Source organism: Natrix helvetica, assembly GCF_964273705.1.
Source record: "Natrix helvetica genome assembly, chromosome: 6".
In the NCBI taxonomy this organism is placed as follows: domain Eukaryota; kingdom Metazoa; phylum Chordata; class Lepidosauria; order Squamata; family Natricidae; genus Natrix; species Natrix helvetica.
This window is the reverse complement of record NC_138553.1, coordinates 12,674,264-12,693,056: the sequence shown is the minus strand read 5'-3', so window position 1 is coordinate 12,693,056 and position 18,793 is coordinate 12,674,264. Positions and strand designations below refer to the sequence as shown.

Genomic DNA, 18,793 nt, shown 5'->3' with positions numbered 1-18,793 from the left:
GTCCAAACTATAATAATTTGAGTTTGGTCATGTATGCCTTGATTGAGAATTCTGTGTTGATTTGTTCAATGATCCCTTTATTTGTTTTCTTGGCTGCCCATTGTATTCCCAGCAGTTTTCTCCAACACTAAAATTTGAAAGTATCAACACTATTTCTATCCTCTTCCTTCAAAGTCCAAGTTTCAGTTATATAAAGTTTCATGAGGAGCACCGCTTCCATGATTTTGAACTTTATTAGGTGCAGATATTTCACAGCATCTGAATAGCTTATCCAAGACCTTTATGGCTGCTCTACCAAGTGTAGTCTCTAGAGCAGTGGCCCCCAATCGTTTGGACACCAGAGAGCGGTCCCATGGGGAAAGGTTTTTCCGCGGACCTGAGGGGTGTGGTTTTGCAGCTGCCTGCATCCCATGGATAGGGCTTCGCTTGTTTGCATGGCCTGCTTGCTGGCATGCCATGGACTGCTGTTGGCCCATGGACCGGGGGTTGAGAACCCCTGCTCTAGAGTACTTTTGAGTGCATGTTCCCTTATTCTTGATTTTTTGTTGTTGTTAGTTGCAAAGTCGTGTCCGACCCATTGTGACCCCACGGACAATGTTCCTCCAGGCCTTCCTATCCTCTACCATCCTCTGGAGTCCATTTAAGCTCATGCCTACTGCTTCAGTGACTCCATCCAGCCATCTCATTCTCTGTCATCCCCTTCTTCTTTTGCTCTCAATCATTTCCAGCATTAGGCTCTTCTTCCTTCTCATTAGGTAGCGAAAGTACTTGAGTTTCATCTTCAGGATCTGGCCTTCTAAAAAGCAGTCAGGGTTGATCTCCTCTAGGACTGACCGGTTTGATCACCTTGCAGTCCAAGGGACTCGCAGGAATCTTCTCCAGCACCAGACCTCAATTCTTTGACACTCAACCTTTCTTATGCTCCAACTTTTATTCTTGATAGTTGATCCTAAAAGGCAGAAGCTATCTACCACTTTAATATTTTCATTTTCAATTCTAAGGCTGGTTAGTGTACCTGTTATCAGTTTGGTTTTGTATACTGACTTGAAGGCACATAATCAATACATACCGTATATAATCTCAAGCAGAGTTGGCATTGGATAGAAAATCATTTGAGAAACTAAGGGCTGTGGAACAAACTAGTTTAGTGCTGTTTGAACTTTGAAGGGTCACTAAACTGCTGTAAGTTGAGGACTATCTGTAGTGCAAAGGACCAGCGAGCTCTGCCCCAAAATTAGCTATTGTACTTTGGGTGTAAGTGTCATATTCCAGAGTTACTGGAAGTTGGGTGTCATTAATTATTGTTAATTTGAAAAAGAAATAAAGAAAAAAAGCCCTCCGTGTTCAGGCCTCTTCATACATTTTGAGAGCTGGGTATTAATCTTGTAAGAAAAGACGAACGCCATCTGGATTTCATTTCTTGTAGCGTTTATCCTGTTGTGTGACAAATTCAGATCCTCCCCCAACAGGAATTCATGGTGACTTTCTTTTACATTCTAATTTGATGGTTTTTGGGTTTTTTTACAGAAAATCCCCCCAGTTCCTCATTAGCTCAAAGCCTTCAGAAACACAATCCAGACTTCTAAATGCTTAACAGTGAACATCATGACAGCCTGTTCAGGATCCTCATTAATACCATTTCCTTTTGCTTCTTGACCCCCAGAATGTGGCACCTCTCCAAGTGGTTGTGCGAGATGACAACTGCATCGTTATTTCCCTGGAAGCAGCTGACGTAGTGAGCTCATCCTCGGTGTATGTGGTGAAGATCACTGGTGAATCCAAGAACTATTTTTTCCAGTTTGATGAATTCAACAGCACTTTACCTGCTCCTGTGGTTTTTAATGCCACCTACCATGGTCTTTACTATATCGTGACCCTGATGGTGGTGAATGCCAATGTGATTTCCAAGCCAGCTAGATCAATCACTGTGTTAACTAGTAAGTATGTTTTTGAAACATTGTTGATTTGTCCTGTTTGAAGCCTGGATGGCATATCTTTCTGCTGCTTATTCATGATGGGGGCAGATTGGTTAGTCCAGGGGTGTCCAAACTTGGGAACTTTAAGACTTGTGGACTTCAGCTCCCAGAATTCCCAGCCAGCATGGGTTAGGGTTAGGGTTAGCATGTCTGGCTGGGGGATTCTGGGCGTTGAAGTTCACAAGTCTTAAAGTTCCCAAGTTTGGACACCCCTGGGTTAGTCGATTCGTCAGATGAGGAACAATGTAGTAAGTCCATTCCCACTGTGGCTAGTGATAGTTTTCAAATAATAAACATTTTTGCCAATAAATCAAACATTTCCTAAATTGCCAGCCTTGCCTTGCGATCAGTTACGCTGACTTCTTTTCAATCATCACCATGATCACCTTTTAAAAAAACCTTACATTTGCAACTGGTAATGGGGGAATGGGAAGAGACTATTTTATTCATTTTCAGTTTTTTTTAAAAAAAATCCTGGCTTTATTATTTTTATAAATAACTCAAGATGGCGAATATTTTTAATACTCTTTCCTTCTCCTATTTTCCCTACAATAACTGGCCCAAAGTCACCCAGCCAGACTTCATGCTTAAATTGGGACTAGAACTCACAGCCTCCTGGTTTCTAGACTGGTGCCTTAACCACTAAACTCATGATAGCGAAACTATGGCGTGTGTGCAGAGGTGGCATGCAGCGTCCTCTCTGTGGGCACGCAAGCCATCGCGCCAATTCAGATCAGTCGTACATGCGAGCGCACCTCCAACTGGACTTCAGGTCTCTGCCGTGCATGCAGAGAGGGCCCAAACACATGCGGGGGGTGTTCGCGCATGCGTGGAGGGCAGGGCATATGAGGAGGGGCTTGGGCCCATGCACAGGGCCCATGCACGCATTGCATTTTGGGGGTTTGGGTGCATGCATATGCTTTGGGCACTTGATCTGTCAAAGGTTAGCCATCACTGCACTAGACAAACTGGCAAACTTCAGTTTCAATACTTTATGGTTCTTTCCCCCAAAGTTTCTTTCTAGAGAGCAAAGAACTGGTTGAACATAACTGAGAGACTGCCAACCGCCCTCCCCCCCACTCCCTTGCTTAAAGAATACCGATGTTGTACATGTCAATCTGGATTACAATCACGGCAGAGAAAGAGAGAGAGAACGAGAGCATTTAAGCTTTTCCCTCCTACAATGAATCAAAGTATTTCACCCGTGGTGCAAACAGCTGTTGGGATGTGATGCTATAAAGGCTCAGGTGCCTCATCCTCATTTGCAAAATAGCTGCTGTTTGTTAAATTAAAACATGCATTCAAGAGCCAGTTATTTAACTAACTGCGTGTATAACTGAGAGATCGCCAGCTGTCCCCCCTTGCTTGGCCTAGAGCAGGGGTGTCAAACTCCATGTCCGCGGGCCAGATCCGGCCCATGTGGTGCTTAGATCTGGCCCATGGGACCACCCTAGAAATAGTGATAGACTGACCCGGGATGCCTCTGCCAGTGAAAACGGAGCTTGAGAGGGCCACTTGCGACCCTCCTTAGCTCCGTTTTCGCTGGCAGAGTGCTAGCAAAAGTGGATCCCCCCCAGCCCTGCCTGGGCCACCACAGGTGCCCCCGACACAAGTGACGTTGAGCTGGCCAGGCCCACCCTTGCCACCCTGGCCATGCCCACCTGGGCACCCCCCTTGCTCCCCCCAAGGTCAAACACAACCCTGAGGTGGCCCTCAATGAAATTGAGTTTGATACCCCTGGCCTAGAGAGACCTGGCTAAGCAAGTCATGTATCTTAACTCAAAAGTTGGGACCAGGCAAAAGATAGCAAGAAACGCAAAGGACAAGTGTGAATGGAGAACCCGTAGCCTTGCTTGTGTTCGCAAACATTCGCCATTTAAATGCTGCATTTTTATAACCGCTGCAATTTTTAGTTATCTTAGTTGTCATGGCAACCATGGGCAGCAATTTGGGGAATAAATAAGCACTGTTTTCCTTGTTCTGTGTCAAATGGCTCCCTGTTTGTTAACGAACATTGGGATATTGTGTTGAGTTCCTATGAGATCGTATTGATAAGGTTAGTGTCTAAGTGGAATGTGACTGGATCCTAATGTTTGGCACATCACTTAGATCCAGACAGACAATGCTTTCCAGCTCCATCTGTCAGCCATCATTAGATCCTGCTATGGGGGGGGGGGAGCCTATGAAAGCATCAACAACAATGCACAGTGACATAGCTCAATTGGTCTCTGAGCAGTCCTTTGCCATTTCACAGCAGTCCTCCAGTGTCTAGGGATGTTTGCAAGAGGACTGCATATCAGAATTGTCTCATTTTTTGGGTGTGAGGGAAGTGTGCGGGCAGTTACAGAACATATCAAAACAATGGTTTGAGTGTATCCTTGAAATCTAAGTCTCCTGCTAGGGATCTCACTCACAGCATCCAACAGATGTCGTCTCTACCATCTGTTGTTGCTTTTATAGATCAAGTTTTGCTTCTCTGCCTCCCCTTCAAGTAATAGATAGATGGATGGATGGATGGATGGATGGATGGATAGACGATGATAGGTAGGTAGGTAGGTAGGTAGGTAGGTAGGTAGGTAGGTAGATAGATTGATAGATGGCAGATAAATAGATGACAGATAGATGACAGACACAGACAGACAGACAGACAGACAGACATAGAAAGACAGACAGAAGACAGACAGACAGAAATAGATGACAGATAGATGACAGATAGAAAGATGGATAGATAGATAGATGACAGACACATACAGACAGATAGATGACAGACAGATATATAAGACAGATGACAGGTAGGTAGGTAGATACATAGATAACATGGATGGATGGATGGATGGATGGATGGATGGATGATAGATAGATAGATAGATAGATAGATAGATAGATAGATAGATAGATAGATAGATAGATAGATAGATAGATAGTTTGATTGATTTCTGGTTCCATAGCAAGCTGCCTAATTCTGAATCAGATTGGTTATATCTGATTAAAAGATAGATCACTAATCTGCCATTTCTGCATTCTAATGTACTAATTCTTGTTCAGTTTGAAGGAAAATTTGCATTCAAGCTCATGGACCTTCTTTTTATGTATGGTGATGGATGTGGGCAAGGATTATCTATGAACATTCTCTCTTTCATTGTACAAGCCTTTCTTTCTATAGATAGTTTATAGCCTGCCTGGCTTCCCACATTTATATTCAACCGAGGGAAGACATCTGGCAGGAGCTGCCTCGAATGAGAATCTTTAAAAAACATCCTTGAGAAATTGCTTCCTCCCTTCCTCATGTCAAAAAAGTTGGAGAAGTTGTCTACTAACCGCCTCTCTCTCTATCCCTGGAAGGAATTTTGAAAGGCCATTTGGACCAGGGGTGAAATCCTACTGATTCGGACCAGTTCGCCTGAACCAATAGTAAAAAAATGCTCACGCGGCACAGCCAGTAGTGAATTCAATTGTTTTTACTACCGGTTCTGTGGGTGTGGCTTGGTGGGTGTGGCTTGGTGGGTGTGGCTTGGTGGGTATGGCAGGGGAAGGATATTGCAAAATCTCCATTCCCACCCCACTCTCGGGCCAACATTTGCCGGTTCTCCGAACTACTCAAAATTTCTGCTACCGGTTCTCCAGAACCTGTCAGAACCTGCTGGATTTCATCCCTGGGCACAGCTGATTGCCACACAGCTGAACGTCGGAGCTACCAGTTCACCCAAACCGGTAGCATTTATAAACTACCAGTTCAGGCGAACTGCACGGATGCGAACCGGTAGCAGACTTCACAGCATTTCACCCCTGATTTGGACCCAGTTCTAATCAAGCCAAATGTTGTTCCTTAAGCCATCATCTCATTTTACACCAAATATTTCCCGACAAAGAAATATAGTATCTTATATACAACTTCAGGTACAAGTCGTAGATGTTTATAAATCTTTTCTTCCACAACATTGTACTTATTTACTTCCCCATAACAGACAAGCCTATTTAAAACATGCTGGGTAGTTTCCTTTTGGCCTCTGTCTTGCAAATGTCCCCATTTGTAGCCAAACTCATGAGGTCTCCTTGTATGATGCAGGCTCTAATGCCAACATTTAAGAATGTAAAGGTTAATATCAAAGGGCAAACTATTTTGAGGATAGGAAAGAAGAAAAGAAGAGCACTCTAAGAGCAAACCTTTGAAAAAACCAGGGAGAGCTTTTCCTCTGATCTCTGTTTCTTATTTAGTATAAAAACATAATGTTTCTTTTCAAGTTAATAAAAAGCACAATTTTCCCCCTTTTTGGATGCTAGAAAATATAAAGAGCAAAACAGTTCCCCTGAAATATATTTAAATCATTGAGATTTTACTGAATTTTAACTTTTATTTCAAAACCGCCATTCTTTATGGCCACGTTAGTCAAAGGACCATCAACATATTTAATATAGTTGCTGAACCATTTGGTGTACTCAGATTAAACTAGATGATCAACATTATAATAATTATTATGATTAAGCCCCGAGCTCTCTATTTAGCACAAGGATCTGTAAGACATGTAGACGTTTTATGATTGCAAGCCACCCAGAGTTATGGAAAATGGGCAGCCAATAAATTTTACAAACAAGCAGACAAATAAATAGAATAGATAGCAAGCAGTTTTCTAGAGAGTGGTGTGGTGGCCCCACAATCAGGAGGCTGTGAGTTCGAGACTAGGTAGAGGCAGATATTTCTGTCCCTGGGCACAAGGAGAATATATCTGCTGAACAAATCTCCGCATTGGTGTCAGGAAGGGCATCTGGCCAGTAAACACTCTGCTACCCTGGTGGCTCAGTGGCTAAGACACTGAGCTTGTCGATCAGAAAGGTTGGCAGTTCAGCAGTTTGAATCCCTAGCACCGCGTAACAGAGTGAGCTCCCATTACTTGTCCCAGCTTCTGCCAACGTAACAGTTGAAAAGCATGTAAAAATGCAAGTAGAAAAATAGGGACCACCTTTGGTGGGAAGGTAACTGTATTCCGTGCACCTTCGGTGTTTAGTCTTGCGGCCACATGATCACGGAGATGTCTTCAGACAGTGCTGGCTCTTCGGCTTTGAAACGGAGTTGAGGACTGCCCCCTAGAGTCGGGAGTGAGTAGCACGCATGTGCGGGGGAACCTTTACCTTAGCTCCATTCAGTTGCCCAGACTCCACCCCGCAAGGGATTAAGGGGTTCTTAAATGAAGATGATGGTAGCAAGCGATTTCTAGAGCAGCGATGACAAATCTTTTTTGGCTCACGTGCCACAAGTGGAGGGAGCGCAGGGGGGTTGTGTGCGGGTGTGCCGCACCCGTAATGCAATGCATGACCCCCCAGTGCGCATGCGCGCACAACAGGCGTGACCCCCCCCCATTTTTACATGCTTTTTTCGCCCTCCCCAGGCTCCAGAGGCTTTATAGGAGCCTGGGAAGGGCGAAAAGAGCCTCCCATGCCCCCCCCCCTGGAGGCCCTCTGGAGGCTTCAGGGACTGTCCGGAGGCTTCCCTGACGCATTTGGAGCACTTAAAACGACACTTCGAGCTAACCGGAAGCCTCCGGAGGGCCTGGGGGCTCCTATAAAGCCCCTGGAGCCTGGGGAGGGCGAAAAATGGCTTTAAAAAGGGTGAAATCAGCTGCCAGCGCGCGCATGCGCGCTGGCCAGCTGACAAGGCAGCGCCTCCCGTGCCCTGACAAATGGCTCCGCGTGCCACCTGTGGCACGCGTGCCATAGGTTCGCCATCACTGTTCTAGAGACTTGGTTTGCAGAGTATGTTCAGAAAGGAAACGAGCTGACTTTCCTACAAAATAATCCCTTAGGTCAGGTCTTCCCCTGCCTACCTTGCCACGCAGGATTTCTTTGTGTGAATATGATGTGTATCCTTTATGCTTAGAGGATAAAACATTGACTACCCATGGAATCAGGGGTGGGCTTCAAAAATTTTAGCAAGGGATTCTCTGCTTGGTTGCTGGGTGGGTGTGGCCATGGTGGGCGTGGCCTAGTCAGCCTCCTGCACCACGTTGGGGGGGGAGGCATTTTTGTCCTCCCCAGGCCTCCGGGAGGGTGAAAATGGCCTCCTCAGGTTCCTGAGGGACTCTGGACTCCAGCCTTCCTGAACCTCCGGTAGGCCCATTTTTCACCCTCCCTGAGCCTCCACACACACCCTGCACTTACCTGCATCCAAAACGGGCCCTGTGGGGACTCCTGGGAGGGGCGGGGGGGGACCCGCAGCAACCCACCCCTGCATGGAGTCATTAAAATAAGCAGATTGTGGAGATAGGATCCTAGACAGTTCTTGCCCTGGTTTCAAGCTTTCGAAGTTATTCATCCAACACCTTATATGAGAAATGGGTTCAGGATTCTAATGAGATTTTTTTCCTGGGGAAAGACAAACATACAGGAGGAAGGAAAAAAAACAAAAGGGAGGAAATGGTATCCATAACCAATTGGGCTTTTGCTTGGTCCAGAATCCTAGTTTCTCTTCCCCTTCTTAAGATAATGTAGGCTTTAGCGCAGGGGTGTCCAAACTTGGGAACTTTAAGACTTGTGGACTTCCACAAGGAAGTCCACAAGTCTTAAAGTTCCCAAGTTTGGACACCCCTGCTTTAGCAGAAAAGAATCCCCCCCCCCAAAACTATACTTTCTTCTCAGTCTCTTCCTTTGGCTCATCCTGATTTGCTGGCTCTCAGAAGGAAAATGGCAGGAAAGAGGCAATTTACAAGGCCTTTCGCTGAATCTAATTATCAGCTAATCCGATCAAGAGATCAGGCCTGAAATAAATTTGTAATAAAAATGAATACAGCATCTCTTCCTTATTCAATTTCTTCTAGGAAGAAGTAACCGGCTAATGTAATCACTTAGTCTATAAAGTTGCCATAATTAGAAGATTGGGATGGAATTATTATAGCTTGGGAAAGCTGTGCAAGGCAGAAAGTAATGAAAGATTTGCTTGGCTAGTAGCGTGTGGCAAGCAGCATCTCTCTGGAATCTCAAATCTCTCTTGCAATGGCTGTAATCAGGAATTCTTTTACACTTCAGCCCTAGAGAAATCATCCATAGATATTATCCTATATCTTACCTTGCCTTCACATTGGCTTGCCTTTTTTTACCCTACTTTGCCTCCAGGAATGTTTATTCTCCTCCTTGCAACTATCAGTCAGTCCTTGCAACTACCGGTTCGGCGAACCATATGTAAAATTAACATCTGGTTCACCCAAATTGGTCCAAACTGGTTGAATCCAGGAGTTGCCACAAAGAAGAGGGAGTCAAACTATTATCCAAGGCACCTGAGGGTAGAACAAGAAGGAATGGGTGGAAACTAATCAAGGAGAGAAGCAACTTAGAACTGAGGAGAAACTTCCTGACAGTTAGAACAATGAATCAGTGGAACAGAAGTTGCCTCCAGAAGTTGTGAATGCCCCAACACTGGAAGTCTTTAAGAAGATGTTGGATAGCCATCTGTCTGAAATGGTATATAGGGTTTCCTGCCTAGGCAGGGGGTTGGACTAGAAGACCTCAAAGGTCCCTTCCAACTCTACTATTGTATTATTGTATTGTATTGTAATCCCACCCCTGCTTGTGGGTGATCTCTGGTGCTTTCCTTTATCCAGACAGGTTCAAAGAGCAGATCTTTCCAGATCTTCATTCTTTGAGGTAATCATTGACTCTATTTTTTGCAGAGCCTTCTTCAGCCCATATTTCCTCAGGAATAATTATTCTTCTTTATTCAGTAGAAAAACATGGTGAGGTAGGGTTGGGTTTAGTTGGAGCGCCTGGCCAAAGATTATGGAGGGTTTGTAACAGTATGTAACGTGGGCAAATACTGTACCTCAAACAAACCTTTTCCAAATGAGTTAGGTTTGCAACTTCCAGGATTCTCACCCGGTATAATCCTAGGAGTTACAGTCATAAACATCTGGAGGGTGTTAGGCTTGGAACAGCTGTTTCAATTGGTGCACTACTTAACTATTGATTGATTGCGTTGATATCTCATCTTTGCTTTAAGAGCCCAAGATGGCCCTTTTTATGGGATGTAGGCCCATAATACTCTAAGCAGGCATGCTGGGCTGAGAGAGAATGTTTAGCTCAAAATGATTCAACCTATATTATAGCTAAGTACAATGTACATACATCTTCTCTGAGCACCGCAGGTACATTACAGATATATAGATGTGTTTTGAGAATAAAACACAGTATGTGGCTAATGAAACCGTCATGACCGAGCTGCTGGAAAATCCATACTCAGTCACAGGCGCTAAGCTTGCTTTAAACATACAAATCTGCCCCAGTTTGAAGAGTTGCGTAGGATCTGGTTGAATCCTAATCCTTTGACCTAATCCTAATCTCTGCCATTACCCCTGTGGAATATTATCCCACTGACGGTGAGCAGGCGCCCAGCCTCCTTGCCTTCTGAAAGGAGTGAAAACTAGGCCCTACAAGCTTGCAAGGGGAGGGGTGGGGACCAGAGGCGCATGCTACGGAATGGGGCTACGGAAAGCTCTCCCTTCAACTTTCAGTTACTTTTCAATAGTGTTTTCTACATCCTTGCCCCTTTTACATTTTTAGCTTTTATGTATTATTTTTATATTTTAATAGCTTACTGTATACCACCAAGGGTCCCTCTGTGAAGGAGGTGGGTAGTTTAAAAATGTGCTAACAATGTAAAAAATAAATAAAATCCATTAGAAGTTACCCATTCAGGATACTCTTAATTTGCAAGCTCATTTTGTTGCCTAGGACAGTGATGGCTAACCTTTTTCTCCTCGTGTGCCAAAATTGCGTGTGTGCGCGTGACAGCACACAGGTGTGCCCACACCCCAGTGGTGGATTTCAAAAATTTTAGAACCTCTTCTGTAGGTGTGGCCTGCTTTGTGGGTGTAGCTTGCCGGGCATGTGACTGGGTGGGAGTGGCTTGCTGGCCATGTGACCGGGTGGGAGTGGCTTGCCAGCCATGTGACTGGGTGGGAGAGGCTTGCCAGCCATGTGACCGGGTGGGAGTGGCTTGCAGGCCATGTGACCAGGTGGAAGTGGCTTGCCGGCCATGTGACTGAGTGGGAGTGGCTTGGCAGTCTATAAATTAAAGTATTATTATTATTATTATTATTATTATTATTATTATTATTATTATTATTATTATTATTATTATTATTATTATTATTATTATTATTATTATTATTATGTGACTGGGTGGACATGGCCAACTTGTAAATGTGGTGAAACTCACTTAACAACGCTCTTGCTTAGCAACCAAAATGTTGGCTCAGAAACTCTGGCATTTGAAGCACGCAAGTCTTAAAGCTGTCAAGTTACAAGACCCTTGTACCCCTAACACTTTAGAAAAAAAACCCAGGGGTGTTCAAACTTGACAGCTTTAAGACTTGTGGACTTCAACTCCCAGAATTCCTCCTCTCACTCTTCATCTTGATGATGTGTGGACAGGCGGGGGGAGGGAGCTGGAACCGGTTCTAAACGGCACTGTAGATTTGTGGAACCTCTTCTATAGAAGAGGTTAGAACTGGCAGGAACCCACCCCTGCCACATCCATAATGCAATATGTCCTGCCCCCTGTGAACATGCGCGCACACACACACCCTCCTCCACCCCCTGTGCATGCATGCAATTCCCCATGCACTCCCACAACCCATTTTGGGTCTACCAGGCCTCCCTGAAGCCTCCTGGGACCAAAAACAGGCTGTGTGGGGATGCCACGCACCCCCACAATCCATTTTGGGCCTAGCAGGTCTCCCTGAAGCCTCCTGGGAGAAAAAACAGGCCGTGGGGGGGAGCCACACACCCCCACCCCATTTGGGGCCTAGCAGGCTTCCCTGAAGCCTCCTGGGAGAAAAAACAGGGCACAAGGGGGGGGGTGCTCCCTCACCCCCACGCATGCATGTGTGACCCCCACTCCCCACTCATGTGCATCTGTCTCCCGCATGTGCAGCAGAGACCTGAAAATCAGCTGACCAGTGGGAGATGTGTGCACATGCGTGATGGAGCTGAGCTGGGCGACTGTTTGCATGCCCACAGAGAGCGTGCCGTGTGCCACAGGTTTGCCATCACGGGCCTAGGAGCAAATGTCCAATCTGAGATCTCCTCCCTGGTTCATTACTCCAACTTCCCTGCCTGGTCTGCAAAATATGGTGGCACCCTAAACATCAGGAAGAAATAACTCCGAAGTAAAATTTCTGGAGAAATGAGAAATTTTCAATGTGCTACTCTTTCTGTTGTTGCTATTATTTTAAAGCAAGATCAAGCTGTCATGCTCATTTATAAACAGCATCTTTATGGTGTTCTTCTATGGGTGCAGGATAATATTTCAAGAGGAGAAGAGGGCAGGAAAAAAAGCAGCTTATTTATTCAGTTTATCTTGCCATAGCACATCTAAGTAGATAATAGCATGTAAAACACAGTTCAGATGTGGAATAAAATAGCGTTAGAAAAACCTATGAAGGCAGCTCAGTTAAATACTAACTCCTGCTAAGCCTAAGAAGACTTGTATGTTTTAAAGCTCTGATCCACTTCAGAGCCAATAAGATCTTGAGTGTTAGATTGGGTAATGGATAGGCACACACAGGCCTAACGGTAACAACAGCTCTTTATTAAGTACAACAAGTGAGAACAATCCAGCGAAGGTTGAGTCTGACAGCGGCCCTTTTATAGGGAGCTGTCAGACCCTTCGACCAATAGGATTAAACCTCTGTTCCCGCCGGGACAGAGGATCTTGGTAGAAACTAACTTGGTAGTTAGAACAAGTATCTAACATTGAGGAAGGTCCAAAGATGCAAGATGACATTTTTTAATTGATGGGACCCATCATTGTTAGTTATTTATTGCAAGAAATAGTCCCTGTCAGGTGCAAGCAACCAGAATCACTCAAATAGACGTTTTATTGTTGACCACTGTAAGGTTCCAATTAAATTGATTTATAGTTCATGCCTCTGCACAGGAATCTAGTCAACTAAGGGTTAGCACTATTTTGAAACTAGGTAATGGTTAATAGAATACAAGAGGTCTTAGACCAGGGGTCCGCAGACTTAAACACTCAAAGAGCCATTTGGACCCGTGTCCCACAGAAAAGAAAACACCAGGAGCCACAAAGGTCCTCACCGGAAGCCCCCTGTTCGATTCTGGAGCTGACCGGACGTTCAGTTCCCCTACCATAGAGTCTCCTCCTAGTGCTGCATACTTTTTCCTCTACCTGTCATAACCGAAAGCCCTATCAATTGTGGAGACAACTGGAAAACCCTCCCCTTGCCATAGAGTCTTCTCCTGGCACACTGTGCTTCTCTCCCCCTTCCACCGGAAGCTCCTCTCAAAATTGTGGTGCCGACCGGTGACGGAGTCACAGCAGAGGGAGGAAAGAGCCCATGTGGCTCCAGAGCTGCAGTTTGCTGACCCCTGACTTAGACCATTTGTGGCAATGTACAGATTCTAAGCTGATGACTTGCTTGACTCCCCCTCAGGCTCTTCCACTTCTACAATCACCTACATTAGAAAAGTCTCACTAGACTGTTTGTCTTCCCTTGGGAAATAGTAGCTACAGATTTAAGGGATTGATCTCCCCCAAACAGACACTAAGCCGGAATGTCTGTTTACTCCTCATAGAGGGCCCCTCTCCCCTTCCTCTGGTGATATCTTTTGTGGCCCGCTGGCAGTCAGAAGAGCTGGCAGCAGACTCAGACAGTGAGGAGGTTGGGGAGGAACATGGGCCAGTCCTGGGGGTTGAGGAAAGCTCAGACGAGGGCTCTATGTCAGAGGCAGAGAGGGAGCTAGACAGCAGTGAGGCCAAGGAACAGCTGGAGCCTGTTCCCAGTGTGCGCATGCGCAGAGCTGCCAGAAGACAAGAACAACTAAGAAAGCAGGGTCGACTTAAAAATAAAGCCACACCTTGGAGGTGATTGGCCCCTCCCATTGGAAACAAAAGAGGAGCGAACGGGAAGTGGGCTTTTGCAGGGAACAATAAGTTCATGCGGTCATGTCGAGAGATAAAAGTCCTGTTTGTAACTATAAGAGACTCTGTGCCACGTTTTGCCTTGCCCTGCGTTTGGAACTAGTTATTTGGCAGCTCGCCAAACGAGATAAGGTTCGTATTTGATAAACAACCCTCTGAAAGACTGCTTGCTAAGCCTTGTGGACTGTGAATGAAAGGAATTCACAGTCTTGTAAATAAAAGGTTTTTTTTCCGGGACCAAGACTCTGCTTCTTGCTTGTTAAGGAAGCCTGGGTGAACAGTACCACAACCAGTCCCAAAACTTTGTAAAACTGGCACTGGATTTCAATAGCATTTTCTGGATATCTCAAGTCACTCTTTGTCTTTTCATTTTATCTCTCTTTCAAAGGACCTCTACCTGTAACCAACGTTTCCATCTACGATTATAAACCATCACCTGAAACAGAAGTATTGTTTGAAATCCAGTATCCAGAGAAGTATAATGTTTTCACTCGGGTGAATATAAGTTACTGGGAAGGAAGAGAGTATCGGACAATGTTATATAAAGGTGGGTGGAAAATACATCTTAAAATCAAGACAAGTTACATGCCAGAACAATTGAGGATGTCTTTGTGTGTTGTTGCGTATATGTTTAAACAAACCTTTCATTTACATTTGCTTATTGGGGCTTTTAAAACCATATTTGAGGGCTCCAATTTTTGAGGGAGGAATTCTTTGACAAGAAGAATGTGAGAGCCTACCGGTTCAGATGAACTGGTAGCTCCGATGATCAGCTGGGAGCGAACTGGTTTGCCCCCAATGTTCAGATGGGCCCATCCGCCTGCCCGTACTATTTTCCTACCTTTATTTTCTCAGCTGATTCACGCGGCAGAGTAGATTGCTGCGCGAATCAGCTGTGTTATTCATTTCTCCAAAGAAACCCAGAAGTGGAGATTTCTTAAAACTGCTATCACCGAACCAGTTGTTAAACTGGGAGGATTCCACAACCTGTATCAAGCAACAGATAGTCCTTGACCTATGGCTGTAATTGAAACTGGAAATATGGTTGTGTGTGTGTGTGTGTGTGTGTGTGTATTGTGTTTGTGCTGATAAATAAATAAAGGGAGACTAGTATAGATCTATTTCAAGCTATTTAGCTCTCATCAGCTGGCCATACCCTTATTTATTTATTTATCAGCACAAACACAAAACAAATGTAACAAAGGCAACATTAAAAATATGGTTTTCTGCCTGGATGGTCTCCTGGAGTGAGCCGAAGGACAGAAAGGGGAAACAGAGTACATACATACATACATACATACATACATACATACATACATACATACATACGTTGTAAATTGTGGTCATGTGACTGTGGAATATTGCAAATGGCCATAAACCTGGGCTTCTTATTGAGTGCCCAAAATCCTGGGAGAGCCCAGTTGTCAGAAATTCAAATCCAGGTGGTAAATACCCCTGGGAAATTCCATTGTAATTTAAATTGGGTGCTAAGTGACCAAGTAGTAAGTCAAGGACTATTTGCATTAGAAATAAATAATAACAATTTTGCAGTAACCGTAAATTACTAGAATGGGGAATGAAATAAAATCAATCTTAAGAATTATCTTTCAAAAGCAAAGTTGGGATTTTTCTGTAAATGGAATTATACAAGGAAACATTCCCTCCCCAAAAGGGGCAGGTTAGAGTGCAAAATTTGTAAAAAGAATCTGGAATAAGGTAACAGCAGGCCACATCTGTACTTGGTCAAGGAAACCTCATGGATCGAAATGGACTTAAAAGGAGACAATTATTTGTATTCATGCATGTATGCCTGCCCACATGTACAATAAGGAGATAAAAAAAGCTACTCTTGCAAGTTCTCATTTTCCTTGCATTAACTCTTTCGCCATTTTATAATGTTAACTTTGAACATTTAACATTTTAATGTAAATTTTGGCATCTAACATGTTGACATTGTGTAGCGCCTTGCGAGAATGCCTTTCACTGATTACTGTCCTCAAGGCCAACTTCCCCCCTCTTTCTATCTCATATCTGTCAGGATGCCTTGCAAAAAATATTCCTTTTATTTTGTTAAGGGACTGCCTGGGATAGGGTATATCTAGTTGCTATTTGTTAATACGTTAGTTTCCTAGATCCATCCTTCCCTTTCTGTGATCTTTCCTGCAGCTAAACCTTGTGAGTTATGTGGAATCATCATAGAGGAACTGGCTCAAAGTTGCCCTGCTAAGGGTGGATTTGAACCTGGGTCTTCTAGTCCACATACAACATCTTTACCACTGCACCATACTGTTGGCTTAAAATCTTGGCTTTAAAAATTTGGCTGATTTCCAAGCTTGGAGGCACTAAATGTGTTAAGGGTCTTATTCATTGGCTTTATTGTTAACTGGTTGACTATCTCAGCTGTTGTGTATATTTATTTTTGAAGTTTTAATTGCTTTTTAAGTCATTTTTATAGTTTTAGAACTATAAAGTGCTGTTGATTGAGATGGGCAGCTATAAAAATTGAATGAATGAATGAATGAATGAATGAATGAATGAATGAATGAATGAATGAATGCATACACACATACATACATACATACATACATACATACATACATACACACATACTTTGATTGATTTGCAATAAGTTAGCCAAATTTTCTTAACTCCCAGTTATTAATAGCAACGATTAAGAAGTTTGAAGAACAGAACTAGGGATGAACATTTATATGAAAAAACTGAATTTTCCCATTGGGAATATTGCTAGAATTTTCTGTTCTATATTTTGAAATCTTTTGGCTTGTTTTCAGGGTTTTAAACAAAAAAAGAAAGTAGAGCCCGAAGCATAAGGTTTATCTCTTCCTGACAGAAGTAACTTGACAATCAGTTTTACATGTTTGACTTATTTATACTCCGTGAAATATGTCCCTTAGCTAGTTGGCTTTCAAGAACCCCTTTCATGCAGATCATGTCAAGAAGATTATATCATCTCCTCTTTGAAATATTTGTTATCGCTCAGTTCATGTTGCCGATTGTAACAATTGTGCCAGGTTTCAAGTTTGTTTCTTTGGCTTCAGCTTCTAAGGACTTATGACAACCAGAAAAAGAGAGGCGGAATAAGAGCAGAGGAAATTCAAATGTTACTAATAGTTTAGAGTCTTATTTAAATCTTCATGACAGTGACAAGCAGTTCTCCTCAGGAACTGTGAATTTGAATGAGCGAATTTTAATATGTGGCATTTATTTACCGCTCCACAGATTTCTTTAAAGGCAAAACGGTTTTCAATCACTGGCTGCCTGGAATATGTTACAGCAATATCACATTTCAGCTGGTATCTGAAGCAACATTCAATAAAACCACACTGGTAGAATACAGTGGGGTTAAGCATGAGCCTAAGCAGCATCGGACAGGTAATGTGATTTTGGGTATCTATGATTAGTAGATTATTTTCCCCAGCCTAGCGCAGACCAGGTGTTAACTGCTAATCAGGATCTTCAAGAAAATCTCCTGCTTTCTCTTCTCTTTAGAACAAACTCAACAGGCCAACAAAAGTGTTTCTAGGTATTTCTTGACCAGGTCCTTTCCAAAGGGCTGCCAGACAGGCGTTAGTCCAAAGTTGCAGCAGATTCTCCATGGGCAACACAAATTCAGGAATCATTTGATTTATTTCCAGTCTGCTAACTGTTACACTGTACTTTCTGACAAGAACATCTCCCAGTGGTCAGTCTGGGAGAGAGGATTAAATTTTAGCAGCGATCTCACCAAGGACATATTTCAAGGAAGACAAAGTACAACCCCTTGATCGTTCTCTCTGGACCAATTTTGCATAATGTGATAAGGAGGTGACAAATGATGCCATTCTACCCTCATTTCCTTTCTCATCTCTTTATCAGTCTAAGCCTTGAAGAATTAAAACTAGGGTAGGGTAGAATAGAAATAGAAATAGAATAGAATAGAATAGAATAGAATAGAATAGAATAATATCTATCTAATTGAAAATGAATTTGACTAAATCTGCAACCTGTTTTAAGGTTATGCAGGACATAAATAAAGCTGCAATATTAACATTTTTATTTTCAAGTTAGGCAAGAACGTTCTTTGAAAGTTTCTCACCATCTCACCATTCTTTATCGCAAAAACCCAACCACCGATTCATTTCCTGGATCAGCTTAGCGCTGCCGAAAAATGTTTGTTTTCTTTTCTCAGAATTTTTAGGTCAACCTTCCTAGTCTGGCTCCTTCTAGATGTTTTGGACTATAATTCCCAGCGTTCCCAGCCTGCATGTAGGAATTCTGAGAATTATAATCCAAGCCACCTAAAAGGCAGCCAGAGGCAGAAAGGTTGCTATGGATATATCATCTGAGCAGGCTTTGATTTCTCTGAATTTTTGCTACGGCAGAATTTTCTGCTGTTTTAGCTTAGCTGAGGTGTGGCGATCAGCTCTGCCGCATGAATCAGCTGAGCGAAGAAACAAGGAAATATAGGACAGGGAATGACGGGGTTGGGGGGGGGGGCAATCAGAGGTGGTATTTGCCGGTTCTCCTAACTGCTCAAAATTTCCACTACCAGTTAATGCGAACTGGTGCAAACTGGCTGAATACCATCTCTGGATAATACAATGTTAGCCACTCAAAACCAGAAAAATGAGAAAATCTCTGCCCTGTTCTTTCATTTGGTATGTCTTCATCCTCTTTGCTTACTTTTGCTGTCTGCTGAAGCCCTCATCTCAGTTCAAAAAGTGGAGTAGTACAGCTCTCAATTACCCAACGTTTGTCCATTCTGTAAATTATACAGTGAAATGCCCTGACAAAGTGGCACATAGAAAGGAAGCTGAGAATCTATTCAATTCAATTCAATTTCAATTTATTTGTGCTTCTAGACCGCCCCCTCTCCCAGAAGGGACTC

General features: G+C 43.5%; 1 protein-coding gene across 1 annotated transcript in view; it reads left to right on the top strand.

Annotated features, from left to right (window-relative positions):
• Positions 1-1,741: 1,741 nt before the first annotated feature.
• Positions 1,742-18,793, top strand: part of PTPRO (protein tyrosine phosphatase receptor type O) — an 85,427-nt gene continuing 68,375 nt past the window's right edge. Inside the window, exons 1-3 of the mRNA XM_081956901.1 lie at positions 1,742-1,937; positions 14,294-14,452; positions 17,146-17,298. Coding sequence (XP_081813027.1) covers positions 1,880-1,937; positions 14,294-14,452; positions 17,146-17,298 — 370 coding nt within the window. The 5' untranslated portion in view covers positions 1,742-1,879. The remainder of the gene's footprint in view (positions 1,938-14,293; positions 14,453-17,145; positions 17,299-18,793) is intronic.